Here is a 14,295-nt window from a genome sequence, read left to right on the forward strand (position 1 = left end):
GTCGAATCACCCCCAGCTGTAACATCTCATCGATCTCTTGGCGCATAGTCTGCTGCACCTGGTCAGAGATTCGATAGGGTGTTCGCCGTAGTGGGGCGTGATTCCCGGTGTCCACCTGGTGGACTGCTGAGTCCTCCCAGGTCGGTTGGAGAACACGACCCGGAAGGGTTCCAGCGTAGTCCGCAACTGCGACCGCTGGGGTTCAGTTAACGAGGCGCTTACCTCCACGTCCTCGATGTACCCCCCGGCCTTGGCTTGGGCCAGCATGTCCAGGAGGGTGTCTTCCTCCCCATCTTCGGGCAAGCTGCAGACCGGTAGGACGAAAGGTTCACGTTCGTGATGAGCCTTCATCATGTTGACATGAAAGGCCTTTCGCCTACCCCGAGCGTGGTCAAGCGTGACCACGTAGGTGACCAGGTTGAGCTGTTGGTGGACGACGTACGGGCCCTCCCAGGCTGCCTGAAGCTTATCTGTTGGTACGGGGACCAGCACCCACACCTTTTGACCCATGTGGTAGGTCCGCTCCCAGGCGTTCTGGTCGTACCAGTGCTTCTGGTCAGCCTGAGCCTGCGTCATGTTGTCCTGCACCAACTGCATCAAGGTCTGCATCTTGTCACGGAAGCGCATGACATACTCCACTATGGACACTTCAGAAGGGTTCGGCTCCTCTTCCCAGGATTCTCTTACCAGCCCAAGGGGTCCCCGGACTCGCCTGCCGTACAGGAGCTCAAAGGGGGAGAACCCCGTCGAGGTCTGCGGAACCTCTCGGTAAGCGAACAGCAGGTGTGGGAGGTACCGCTCCCAGTCGCGTCCTTGAGTCTCAACCAGCATGCGTAGCATCTGTTTAAGGGTACAATTGAAGCGTTCACCCAGGCCATTGGTCTGTGGGTGATACGCACTCGATACCAGGTGCTTCACCTGCATTCTCTTACAGAGAGCCTCCATTAGGCGAGACATAAATTGGGTCCCTTGATCAGTAAGCATCTCCCTGGGAAATCCTACACGTGAAAAGATGGCCAACAGGGCATCCGCCACCTTATCTGCCCTAGTTGACGACAGAGCTACTGCCTCTGGGTACCGGGTAGCGTAGTCTACCACAGTAAGGATGTATTGCTTTCCAGAGCTGCTGGGGACGGCCAGCGGGCCCACAATGTCCACCGCAATTCTCTGAAAAGGCTCCTCTATCACTGGCAAAGGGATCAGGGGAGCCTTACGAGCAGGCCCCGCCTTCCCCACTCTTTGACAGGTGACACAGGAGCGGCAGTAGTTTGTCACATCTGTCCCCATCTTGGGCCTATAGAAGTGTTGAGACAGCCGGGCCTTAGTTTTGCTGATCCCCAAGTGTCCAGCAAGCAGGATCTCATGGGCAATCCGTAACAACTCCTGAATTAGTGCGGGACGACCAGCTGTCTTTCCCTCAACCATTCCTTTTGCGATTTTCCGGGTATTGTCTCCCGGTACAACCTCCCTGGAGACGAGAGTGGGAGGTTCTGATTATTGAGGGAGTTATTCTTAGGTCATTAGCAGAACGGAGGGCACAGGAAGGGTGGTAGACTGAGACGAGGGAGGAGATGTAGGATGATTCTGAACTGTGGAGAGGATAGGTAAGGTGGTAGACTGAAACGAGGGAGGAGATGTAGGGTGGTGCTGTACTGTGGAGAGGACTGGTAGGGTGGTAGACTGAGATGAGGGAGGAGATGTAGGGTGGTGCTGTACTGTGGAGAGGACGGGTAGGGTGGTAGACTGAGACGAGGGAGGAGGTGTAGGGTGGTGCTGTACTGTGGAGAGGACTGGCACGGTGGTAGACTGATATGAGGGAGGAGATGTAGGGTGGTGCTGAGACATGGAGAGGACGGGTAGGGTGGTAGACTGAGATGAGGGAGGAGATGTAGGGTGTTGTATGTTACGGAGAAACGGGGTCAGTGGGTGCTCTCGTCCGCTGGCCCGGCTGTCTTTAGCAAGACTGCATGGACCACGGCTCATACCTCTGAACGCCCGCTCTATCTCCCAGTGGGTAATACACTACACAGACAACACAGGGTTAAGGTAAAACAGTGTGGCAATACTTTATTGAACCACAGCACACAATAGCAAACAAAACAATCCCAACATGGCTGGAATGCCTTGATTACATGGGCGCATATAAAATATCACTGCGTCTCCACGTATTTCCAGTATGACATGTCAGAGCTCCCAGGGTCGCTATTCCACCTGTGATATACACACAGAGAAGGGGTAACGACAAGCATAGGGAGATGACCAAGAACTGTCCATAGAGTCCATACAAGGTCCAAAGCCAGTTGACACGAGCGTCACCACCTGTCTTATCGGACCATCTCCATGGAACCAGGCGACCAGCGGGTCCCAACCCTGGCTTTCTCCAAACATATCCATGGTGCAGAGATGGTCACTGGATCAGATCTGTGTCCTTCCAACCGGAGCCAAAAAACCCTAGGTTGTTTCCTATAGAATCATAGATCAGTGTCCCTCGTGATGGTGCCATGATGAATTGGCTGCAGTCCTTTCTCTTGTCTGTAGTGTGGTTTGCAGAATGTCCGGCTGGTAGCTCTGTGTTACTTCAGACTCCCAGGATGTGATCTCTGAGTCTTTTCATACCCAAGGCATGTAAGCTATTTTTAGAATTACCCAGGGTCCTTCAGTCCAACATCAAGATAAGGTAAACAATGGTGATGGGATTAACATAGTAACATAGTAACATAGTTAGTAAGGCCGAAAAAAGACATTTGTCCATCCAGTTCAGCCTATATTCCATCATAATAAATCCCCAGATCTACGTCCTTCTACAGAACCTAATAATTGTATGATACAATAAACAAATCCTTCATTGTTGCATTGGCCGGGAATCGAACCCGGGTCAACAGCTTGGGAAGCAGCTATGCTCACCACTATACCACCAATACATGAGCCCTGATAATAATCTTTAATAATATTTATTTTTATATAGCACTAACATATTCCGCAGCGCTTTACATTTTGCACACATTCTCATCACTGTCCCCGATGGGGCTCACAATCTAAATTCGCTATTAGTATGTCTTTGGAATGTGGGAGGAAACCGGAGTGCCCGGAGGAAACCCACGCAAACACGGAGAGAGCATACAAACTCTTTGCAGATGTTGTCCTGGGTGGGATTAGAACCCAGGACTCCAGCGCTGCAAGGCTGCAGTGCTAACCACTGCACAACCGTGCCGCCCATAAAATACTTCGTTATTGCATTGGCCGGTAATCGAACACGGGTCAACTTCTTGGGAAGCAGCTATGCTCACCACTATACCACCAACGCATGAGCCTATTAGTAGTGCCATGGAGTGCTTTGTGGATGAGGGTAGTAGTTTTGTACTGGATTCTTGAGTGGATGGGTAACCAGTGTAATGACTGGCACAAGGTAGAGGCATCGGTGTAACGGTTGGTGAGGAATAGGATCCTGGCTGCTATATTCAGGACAGATTGGAGGGGGAAAGTTTAGTAAGAGGGAGGCCGATTAGTAGAGAGTTACAATAGTCCAGACTAGAATGAATAAGAGCGATAGTGAGGCTATGTGCCCACGATCAGGAAGTAGCAGCATTTTGGATGCAGCATATTTTCGCCTCGTTCACTGACCAGTGTGGATTCGCTGCCTTCAATACATTCTATTGACTTAATTTCTGTTATGGACATGAAATTGACATGTAGCGGTCCTGAAAGACGCCCCACATGTCAGTTTCTGCGGGTGATCCGCTGGTGCACATACACCCATAGTGGACATAAGATCCCTAGAAATCCCATCCACTATGCTGTAACATCTGTCCGCTGCAGTTTTGATTCTGCATAATACGCAGCGTCAAAACCGCAGGAGTTCCTGACCGTGAGCACGTACCCTTAGAGTTTTTGCAGAGTCGAAAGTAAGAAAAGGTCGAATTCTAGAGATGTTTTTTAGGTGTAGATGACCTGAGTGAGCATGTGATCAGATGTGGGGGGGGGTGAATGAAAAATCTGAATAAAGAGCGATCCCCAGACAGCGGGCATGATGCTGGGGAGTAACGGTGGAACCACACACGGAGATGGCAATGTCAGGCAAAGGTAGGTTAGTAGAGGAAGAGAACACGAGGAGTTCAGTTTTTGACAGGTTCAGTTTCAGATAGAGGGAGGACATGATGTTAGAGACAGTTGTAAGACAATCACTGGAATTTTCTAAAAAGGTCGGCGTGATAACAGGAGAAGAGGTGTATAATTAAGTGTCGTCAGCATAGAGATGGTACTGGAAACCAAATCTATTGATTGCTTGTCCAATAGGGGCAGTATACAAAGAGAAGAGGAGGGGGCCTAGAACCGATCCTTGAGGGACCCCAACAGTAAGGGGAAGGTGAGAGGAGGAGGAACCAGCAAAAGATACAGTGAAGGAGCGGTCAGAGAGATAGGAGGAGAACCAGGAGAGAACGGTGTCCTTGAGGCCGATGGAGCGGAGCATAGTGAGGAGGAGCTGGTGATCCACAGTATCGAATGCTGCGGAGAGATCCAAGAGAATTCGCATGGAATAGTGACCGTTAGATTTAGCTGTTACTAGGTCATTACAGACTTTAGTGAGGGCAGTTTCAGTAGAGTGTAAAGAGCGGAAATCAGATTGAAGAGGGTCGAGAAGAGAGTTATGAGACATAGCGGGTAAGACGGGAGTGGACCAGGCGTTCGAGGAGTTTAGAGATGAAGGGAAGATTAGAGACAGGTCTATAATTAGCGGTACAGTTTTGATCGAGGGATGGTTTTTTAAGTAATGGATGTATGATAGTAACATAGTAACATAGTTAGTAAGGCCGAAAAAAGACATTTGTCCATCCAGTTCAGCCTATATTCCATCATAATAAATCCCCAGATCTACGTCCTTCTACAGAACCTAATAATTGTATGATGCAATATTGTTCTGATCCAGGAAGACATCCAGGCCTCTCTTGAACCCCTCGACTGAGTTCGCCATCACAACCTCCTCAGGCAAGCAATTCCAGATTCTCACTGCCCTAACAGTAAAGAATCCTCTTCTATGTTGGTGGAAAAACCTTCTCTCCTCCAGACGCAAAGAATGCCCCCTTGTGCCCGTCACCTTCCTTGGTATAAACAGATCCTCAGCGAGATATTTGTATTGTCCCCTTATATACTTATACATGGTTATTAGATCGCCCCTCAGTCGTCTTTTTTCTAGACTAAATAATCCTAATTTCGCTAATCTATCTGGGTATTGTAGTTCTCCCATCCCCTTTATTAATTTTGTTGCCCTCCTTTGTACTCTCTCTAGTTCCATTATATCCTTCCTGAGCACCGGTGCCCAAAACTGGACACCGTACTCCATGTGCGGTCTAACTAGGGATTTGTACAGAGGCAGTATAATGCTCTCATCATGTGTATCCAGACCTCTTTTAATGCACCCCATGATCCTGTTTGCCTTGGCAGCTGCTGCCTGGCACTGGCTGCTCCAGGTAAGTTTATCATTAACTAGGATCCCCAAGTCCTTCTCCCTGTCAGATTTACCCAGTGGTTTCCTGTTCAGTGTGTAATGGTGATATTGATTCCCTCTTCCCATGTGTATAACCTTACATTTATCATTGTTAAACCTCATCTGCCACCTTTCACCCCAAGTTTCCAACTTATCCAGATCCATCTGTAGCAGAATACTATCTTCTCTTGTATTAACTGCTTTACATAGTTTTGTATCATCTGCAAATATCAATATTTTACTGTGTAAACCTTCTACCAGATCATTAATGAATATGTTGAAGAGAACAGGTCCCAATACCGACCCCTGCGGTACCCCACTGGTCACAGCGACCCAGTTAGAGACTATACCATTTATAACCACCCTCTGCTTTCTATCACTAAGCCAGTTACTAACCCATTTACACACAATTTCCCCCAGACCAAGCATTCTCATTTTGTGTACCAACCTCTTGTGCGGCACGGTATCAAACGCTTTGGAAAAATCGAGATATACCACGTCCAATGACTCACCGTGGTCCAGCCTATAGCTTACGTCTTCATAAAAACTTATTAGATTGGTTTGACAGGAGCGATTTCTCATAAACCCATGCTGATATGGAGTTAAACAGTTATTCTCATTGATATAATCCAGAATAACATCCCTCAGAAACCCTTCAAATATTTTACCAACAATAGAGGTTAGACTTACTGGCCTATAATTTCCAGGTTCACTTTTAGAGCCCTTTTTGAATATTGGCACCACATTTGCTATGCGCCAGTCCTGCGGAACAGACCCTGTCGCTATAGAGTCCCTAAAAATAAGAAATAATGGTTTATCTATTACATTACTTAGTTCTCTTAGTACTCGTGGGTGTATGCCATCCGGACCCGGAGATTTATCTATTTTAATCTTATTTAGCCGGTTTCGCACCTCTTCTTGGGTTAGATTGGTGACCCTTAATATAGGGTTTTCATTGTTGATTGGGATTTCACCTAGCATTTCATTTTCCACCGTGAATACCGTGGAGAAGAAGGTGTTTAATATGTTAGCTTTTTCCTCGTCATCTACAACCATTCTTTCCTCACTATTTTTTAAGGGGCCTACATTTTCAGTTTTTATTCTTTTACTATTGATATAGTTGAAGAACAGTTTGGGATTAGTTTTACTCTCCTTAGCAATGTGCTTCTCTGTTTCCTTTTTGGCAGCTTTAATTAGTTTTTTTAGATAAAGTATTTTTCTCCCTATAGTTTTTTTAGAGCTTCAATGGTGCCATCCTGCTTTAGTAGTGCAAATGCTTTCTTTTTACTGTTAATTGCCTGTCTTACTTCTTTGTTTAGCCACATTGGGTTTTTCCTATTTCTAGTCCTTTTATTCCCACAAGGTATAAACCGCTTACACTGCCTATTTAGGATGTTCTTAAACATTTCCCATTTATTATCTGTATTCTCATTTCTGAGGATATTGTCCCAGTCTACCAGATTAAGAGCATCTCTAAGCTGGTCAAACTTTGCCTTCCTAAAGTTCAGTGTTTTTGTGACTCCCTGACAAGTCCCCCTAGTGAAAGACAGGTGAAACTGTACAATATTGTGGTCGCTATTTCCTAGATGCCCGACCACCTGCAGATTTGTTATTCTGTCAGGTCTATTAGATAGTATTAGGTCTAAAAGTGCTGCTCCTCTGGTTGTATTCTGCACCAATTGTGAAAGATAATTTTTCTTGGTTATTAGCAGAAACCTGTTGCCTTTATGGGTTTCACAGGTTTCTGTTTCCCAGTTAATATCCGGGTAGTTAAAGTCCCCCATAACCAGGACCTCATTATGGGTTGCAGCTTCATCTATCTGCTTTAGAAGTAGACTTTCCATGGTTTCTGTTATATTTGGGGGTTTGTAACAGACCCCAATGAGAATTTTGTTACCATTTTTCCCTCCATGAATTTCGACCCATATGGACTCGACATCCTCATTCCCTTCGCTAATATCCTCCCTTAAAGTGGACTTTAGACAAGACTTTACATAGAGACAAACCCCATGATGGCATGCTTTAATGAGGATGGAAAAATACAGGAAGAGAGAGAAAGGTTGAATATTTTTGTTAGGCGAGAAATGACAGCCGGGGAAAGGGACTGGAGGACGTGTGACGGAATGGGGTCACTGGTGCAAGTACTAGGGCGAGAAGATGCAAGGAGCCCAATTACTTCTTTTGTGATTGGTTCAAAATCAGAGAGTGAACTAGATGCAGTGGGAGAGGGAGGACAGTGCATGGTATGAAGAGATTGGGAGATGATTTCCTGTCGAATGTGGTCAATTTTTTCTTTCAAGTAATTAGCAGGTTGTCAGCGCGGAGATCCGTGGTTGGGGCCTGCACTCTTGGTTTGAGTAGGGACTGGAAAGTGTCAAAGAGACGTTTAAGGTTATTGGACAGTGAGGTGATGAGGGTGTTGAAATAGGTTTGTTAGGAGAGGTGAAGGGCAGAGTTTGTATGTTTTTAGCATGAACTTATAATGGATGAAATCTTCAGGCAGATTAGATTTTCTCCACAGACATTCGGCGCACCTGGAGCACCGCTGCAGGAAACGTGTTTGCAGCGTGTGCCAGGGTTGTCGCTCTCTGTGCCGAGTTGTTCTATGTATAGGAGATATAGGAGGCTCAGCTCAGCAGGAGGACTGGTCCTCATTTTTGCCTCTTGCTGAGTGCACCTTTTAACAGTCGGGTCAATCAGTCCACTGGAACCTCTCCTTTCTTTTGTAATTATGGTTTTCATCCTCATTTTGGTGAATTCTCTAGGGTGAGTTCTGGATGCCTTGGAGTGGAGGTGACCATTCAGAAACTTGTGCGTGGCTCAGTTTAGTAAAAAGCGTAAGGCCGATAGGAAACATTCGGCGGGTACCACTTTCAAAGTTGGTGATAAAGTTTAGTTATCGTCCAAGAATATTAGGCTAAAAGTACCTTTGTAGTACCGTACGAGATTCTGGAGAATGTAAATCCAGTTGCCTTTACATTAAAGCTTCCGCAGTCCCTTCATGTCCCCAATGTGTTCACAGATCTCTGTTAAAGAAGTTTGTTCCTTCTGGGTTGTCTGTCACTTCACCTCTTCCTCCAGTCTCTGATGGAGGTTTGGAGTACGAGGTGCAGAGGCTCGTGGATTCTCGAAGGGTCCGAAATTCCCTCCAATATCTTTTTCATTGGAATGAATACGGACCCAAGGAGAGATCCTGGGTTGGTGAAGGCTGATTATTTGGTAGGAGCTTTTCTTCGTAGGTGTCCTTGGGACCTGGTGGCCTTCCTTTACAGAGGAGCAGTACTGTCACGATTCCTCTGCTCAGTGTCTGGGACTCAGTGATGGACAGCTCTGTCGTCCTATCCTGTGCTGAGCTGTCAGTGCTTTGATTGACAGATCAGTTGACCTACCTGAGATTTGTCCGGGTGCTCCCTGTTCTTGGTAATTGCCCTGCTATTTAGATGAGCTGTCTGGCCCAGATCACCGCCAGTCCAAAGCTTATGTTCTCTGGTGTCTGCCTAATTCCTGTGCTGTGAGTTCTGATCTACTGCTGCCTGATCTTTGGACCGTGTTCTGACTACCCGTTTATTGCCCCTTTGCAGATCCACAATTTCTCTGGTATTCTGACCCTGGACTGAGACCTGACTTACGCCTTAGTTTACTACGTGCTCTCTTGGTACTGACCCCGGAACATCTGACTTCTCTGTCTCTCGGCCTGTCCGTGAGTTGTGACTAGTGTAACAGATGCCTTGCAGAATGCCCATCAGACTCCCACCTATACCCTTGAACAAATTGGTGGGATTAAAGAATGAGAAGGTGTTGCTCCACCAAGAATCCTTGTTTTCTCTAATCTCCTCCATGACAGCACACAGTAGGTTGCCTCCCCATCCTAATTAGGGACAGGAAACAAGAGGTTTAAATAGCCCTCCCCTTCCCTCAATCCCCAGTGTTTTCCTGTCCCTAAGAGATGAAGAGTTTTTTTTGCGTGTCCTGACGGTGGGCCGGCGACACTCTCTGGGGTATACACTGACAGAATAGAATAGAATGGCTAAAATAAATGTGTACACATAGTATAGGGATATATATATATATATATATATCAGTGAGACACATTGTGTGTGTGTATATATATATATATATCTTTCTAGATAGCAGAAAAGCCTGTAATTCAATTGTCGGCTTTTGCTATCTCCTTCCCAAACCCAACATGATATGAGACATGGTTACATACAGTAAACCATCTCATATCCCTTCTTTTATTACATATTCCTCTTTAGTAATGTAAGAAGTGTATGTGTGTCAAATTTGGGGGCTCTAGCTATTAAATTAAAGGGTTAAATCGCAGAAAAAATTGGCGTGGGCTCCCGCACAATTTTCTCCGCCAGAGTAGTAAAGCCAGTGACTGAGGGCAGATATTAATAGCCTGGAGAGGGTCCACGGTTATTGCCCCCCCCCTGGCTAAAAACATCTGCCCCCAGCCACCCCAGAAAAGGCACATCTGGAAGATGCGCCTATTCTGGCACTTGGCCACTCTCTTCCCATTCCTGTATAGCGGTGGGATATGGGGTAATGAAGGGTTAATGTCACCTTGCTATTGTAAGGTGACATTAAGCCAGATTAATGAGAGGCGTCAATTATGACACCTATCCATTATTAATCCAATAGTATGAAATGGTTAAAACACACACACACACACACACTCATTATTATAAAGTATTTTAATGAAATAAAGACACAGGATGTTTTAATATTTTATTATACTCTTAATCCACCTGAAGACCCTTGTCACCTGAAACAAAGTTAAACAAAACAAACAACAATATTCCATACCTTCCGTTGTTCAGTCTTGTCCCACGCTGTAAATCCATCTGAAGGGGTTAAATCATTTTACACCCAGGAGCTCTGCTAATGCAGCTGTGCTCCTTACTGTAAAACTTGGTGAATGAATGGAATGCAGGAGAATGTCCTGTAGTTTCCGCGAGTCGCGGTGATGCGCCCTCTGCTGGATGAACTCATATGAACTCGAGCGTGGGAAAATATTCTGAAAAGTTCCCAGGTTCGAGTTCATATGACCCCATATCCCACCGCTACAGGGGAATATGAAGAGAGTGGCCAAGTGCCCGAATAGGCGCATCTTCAGATGAAGCCGCACCGTGCACGTACCTGGGACCGAGGACGGGAAATCTCAGGGGAGGAAATAGCTTAATTTACTTTCAGTAAAACAACTGAGCAGCAATGTCTCCTTATTCACCCACAGTTCACCCCTAAAATGGTAGAAATAGCGTTCTCCAAGTGGACAGGTTCTCTAGAGGCAAAGACTGAGGGATGTGACGGAGCCGCGCAGATACAGGGAGAGACTTTACTAGTTATACAGGTACGGATTCTGCTATGTGCCATCATATTAGAGACCCCTAATCTTCTACACGGACCTCCTATATTCATGAAGGCCATAAGGAACCGAGGCTTCAGATGTCTTTATAGGATGGTGGAAAGCACAAGCCTGGTCCTCACAGGTGGAAAGTCTCACCTGATGGACAGGTGTAAAATACCTATTAATAATCTGTGAATGTCACTGTGCAATGAGATCAGATCTGTATGTGACTGACGATGTCCTTGTATGATTTACAGCCTCCTGTCATAAAGACACCGAAGAACCAGATCCATTCACACCACCAAGATTTATCCCCGAATGACGAACCAGACATGGACGAAGACGAGAACAACATTTCTAGAAGTATCATAGACTTCACCTTAGAGATCATCTCCCTGCTGAGCGGAGAGGTAAACTCTTCTATATTACTATTATTATCTGCTGAGTGGAGAGGTAAACTCTTCTATATTTCTATTATTATCTGCTGAACGGAGAGGTAAACTCTTCTATATTTCTATTATTATCTGCTGAGCGGAGAGGTAAACTCTTCTATATTTCTATTATTATCTGCTGAGCGGAGAGGTAAACTCTTCTATATTTCTATTATTATCTGCTGAGTGGAGAGGTAAACTCTTCTATATATCTATTATCTGCTGAGTGGAGAGGTAAACTCTTCTATATTTCTATTATTATCTGCTGAGCGGAGAGGTAAACTCTTCTATATTTCTATTATTATCTGCTGAGTGGAGAGGTAAACTCTTCTATATTTCTATTATCTGCTGAGTGGAGAGGTAAACTCTTCTATATTTCTATTATTATCTGCTGAGCGGAGAGGTAAACTCTTCTATATTTCTATTATTATCTGCTGAGTGGAGAGGTAAACTCTTCTATATTTCTATTATTATCTGCTGAGTGGAGAGGTAAACTCTTCTATATTTCTATTATTATCTGCTGAGTGGAGAGGTAAACTCTTCTATATTTCTATTATTATCTGCTGAGTGGAGAGGTAAACTCTTCTATATTTCTATTATCTGCTGAGTGGAGAGGTAAACTCTTCTATATTTCTATTATTATCTCCTGAGTGGAGAGGTAAACTCTTCTATATTTCTATTATTATCTCCTGAGTGGAGAGGTAAACTCTTCTATATTTCTATTATTATCTGCTGAGCGGAGAGGTAAACTCTTCTATATTTCTATTATTATATGCTGAGTGGAGAGGTAAACTCTTCTATATTTCTAATATCTGCTGAGTGGAGAGGTAAACTCTTCTATATTTCTATTATTATCTGCTGAGTGGAGAGGTAAACTCTTCTATATTTCTACTATCTGCTGAGCGGAGAGGTAAACTCTTCTATATTTCTATTATTATCTGCTGAGTGGAGAGGTAAACTCTTCTATATTTCTATTATTATCTGCTGAGTGGAGAGGTAAACTCTTCTATATTTCTATTATCTGCTGAGTGGAGAGGTAAACTCTTCTATATTTCTATTATTATCTGCTGAGTGGAGAGGTAAACTCTTCTATATTTCTATTATCTGCTGAGTGGAGAGGTAAACTCTTCTATATTTCTATTATTATCTGCTGAGTGGAGAGGTAAACTCTTCTATATTTCTATTATTATCTGACATTCAGTATTCAATAAACATTATACAGCCCGTGATACGCTAACAGATACTCACATTGACGGTGTTCAATATCTTGTCACCTCTTCAGCCTGAGTGTTCTGATAATCTGACTGAAGAGCCAGTACCGGTATATGTATATGCACGGCTGACTATGTCACATGAGCAGTTTTTGATGCAAAAAAAATTGTAACCTAGGTCTGGAAAAAGTCAAGCCATTACCGGTTTTACCACGTATAACTATAATTTGCATTGACTGATGTGACTAGATAATGTTCTTACCCTCAGGATATAGTCCTACTGATTATACTGTACAGTCGTAAAACCACTGTCCTATTTGTTTTTGCAGTCCACGGGCTTAAAACAAGTATCATTAGATAATCATGGATTCAGTATTAAATAAACATTATACAGACCATAATAATAATAAAAATTATGATCTAGGGAATTAAACACACCGTTAGCAATTTTGCAGTAGACATTTTGTGACGCCGCTGCGATAAGCGGTTATAATGAAAAGTTGTTAGTTCATTAAGGGATTAATCTAAAGCTGATACCTTTTTGTTTTCAAAATGCCTAACGTCGACGCTCTGTTGCACAAGGATTATTATACAGCAAAGAGACCCGGTTCCTACGAAGGTGTACAACGTCTGTATAATTCCGTTAAGAAAGATGTCGTGCGTAGAATGGATGTCGCAGAGTGGCTTAGCGAGCAAGAAGCGTATTCTCTACACAAAGCCGTAAGAAAACGATTTATTAGAAATCGGATCATAGTTAGCAATGTGGACAGTCTCTGGCAGGCTGATCTCGTTTGCATGAATGACTACGCGAGCGATAACGACGGTTTAAAATATATTTTAACGGTCATAGACGTGCTATCCAAATATGTCTGGGTTGTTGGACTGTGGACCAAGACCGGTAAGGAACTTGCAAAAGCTTTTGAGATGATTTTTAAAAGCGAGTGCCGTAACCCGCAAAAACCACAAACGGATCGCGGGAAAGAATTTATGAATAAACCTGTCACTACGCTTTGGAAAGACTATAACGTACACCAGTTCTTTACGAATAATGCGGTGAAAGCTGCGGTCGTGGAAAGATTTAATCGCACGTTGAAAGAGTGTATGTGGCGCTATTTAACGGCTAATGACACGTTTAGATATATAGACGTATTATCTGATATAGTGCGCTCTTACAATAACGCTTATCATCGCACTATAAAGTGTATTCCGGCCTCCGTCACGAAAACTAACTCCTTGACCGTATGGCGCCGCGCTTATCAAGACGTCTCCACGTGAAAAGATTTCAACCTCTATTAAAACCGGGGGATCACGTCCGGATTGGTTCAAAGGGTTATGAGCAAACCTACACGTGTGAAATTTTCGTCGTCTCGTCCGTAAATACACGATTCAGAAAACCTCGCTACGCATTAAGCGATTTGAGCGGTGAAAGCATAGAAGGATCTTTTTATGAAGACGAACTACAAATCTACCCTGAAAATACCATTTTGTGTTACAACACCAAGTTAGCGAAGGCCGTTCATCTTTCAGGCGCTTATGAAGTGGCGTTAACGGAAATACAGTACCCCCACACGTGGAACACGTTTGAGTCTTTTGAAGGGAACTTCTACGTGGCTAAACCCAACGATCCGTTAGAACATTATCACGTGAAATTAGGCTTTTACCCGAACATTCATAAGCTGGTTGCCACAGTCAATGCCCGAATAGAAGCGCTCAATTTATCCACGCCGGCCTTCAGAATACAGTATGATGATCTACGTCGAGAGGTGATCCTGCCCGACCCAGCCCCTATACAGTTTGCTCTGGGTACTAAGCTAAAATTTA

General features: G+C 44.4%; 1 protein-coding gene and 1 non-coding gene across 2 annotated transcripts in view; one reads left to right on the forward strand and one right to left on the reverse strand.

Annotated features, from left to right (window-relative positions):
* The window catches only part of LOC138638940 (zinc finger protein 665-like), a 61,001-nt gene that overhangs the window by 5,065 nt on the left and 41,641 nt on the right, over positions 1-14,295 (forward strand). The window contains exon 2 of the mRNA XM_069728699.1: positions 11,090-11,242. Coding sequence (XP_069584800.1) covers positions 11,165-11,242 — 78 coding nt within the window. The 5' untranslated portion in view covers positions 11,090-11,164. The remainder of the gene's footprint in view (positions 1-11,089; positions 11,243-14,295) is intronic.
* Positions 2,850-2,921, reverse strand: TRNAG-CCC (transfer RNA glycine (anticodon CCC)). The gene has a single exon. It is a non-coding gene; the product is annotated as a tRNA-Gly (tRNA).

The sequence above is a fragment of the Ranitomeya imitator genome, chromosome 5 (genome assembly GCF_032444005.1).
Source record: "Ranitomeya imitator isolate aRanImi1 chromosome 5, aRanImi1.pri, whole genome shotgun sequence".
NCBI classification, from domain to species: domain Eukaryota; kingdom Metazoa; phylum Chordata; class Amphibia; order Anura; family Dendrobatidae; genus Ranitomeya; species Ranitomeya imitator.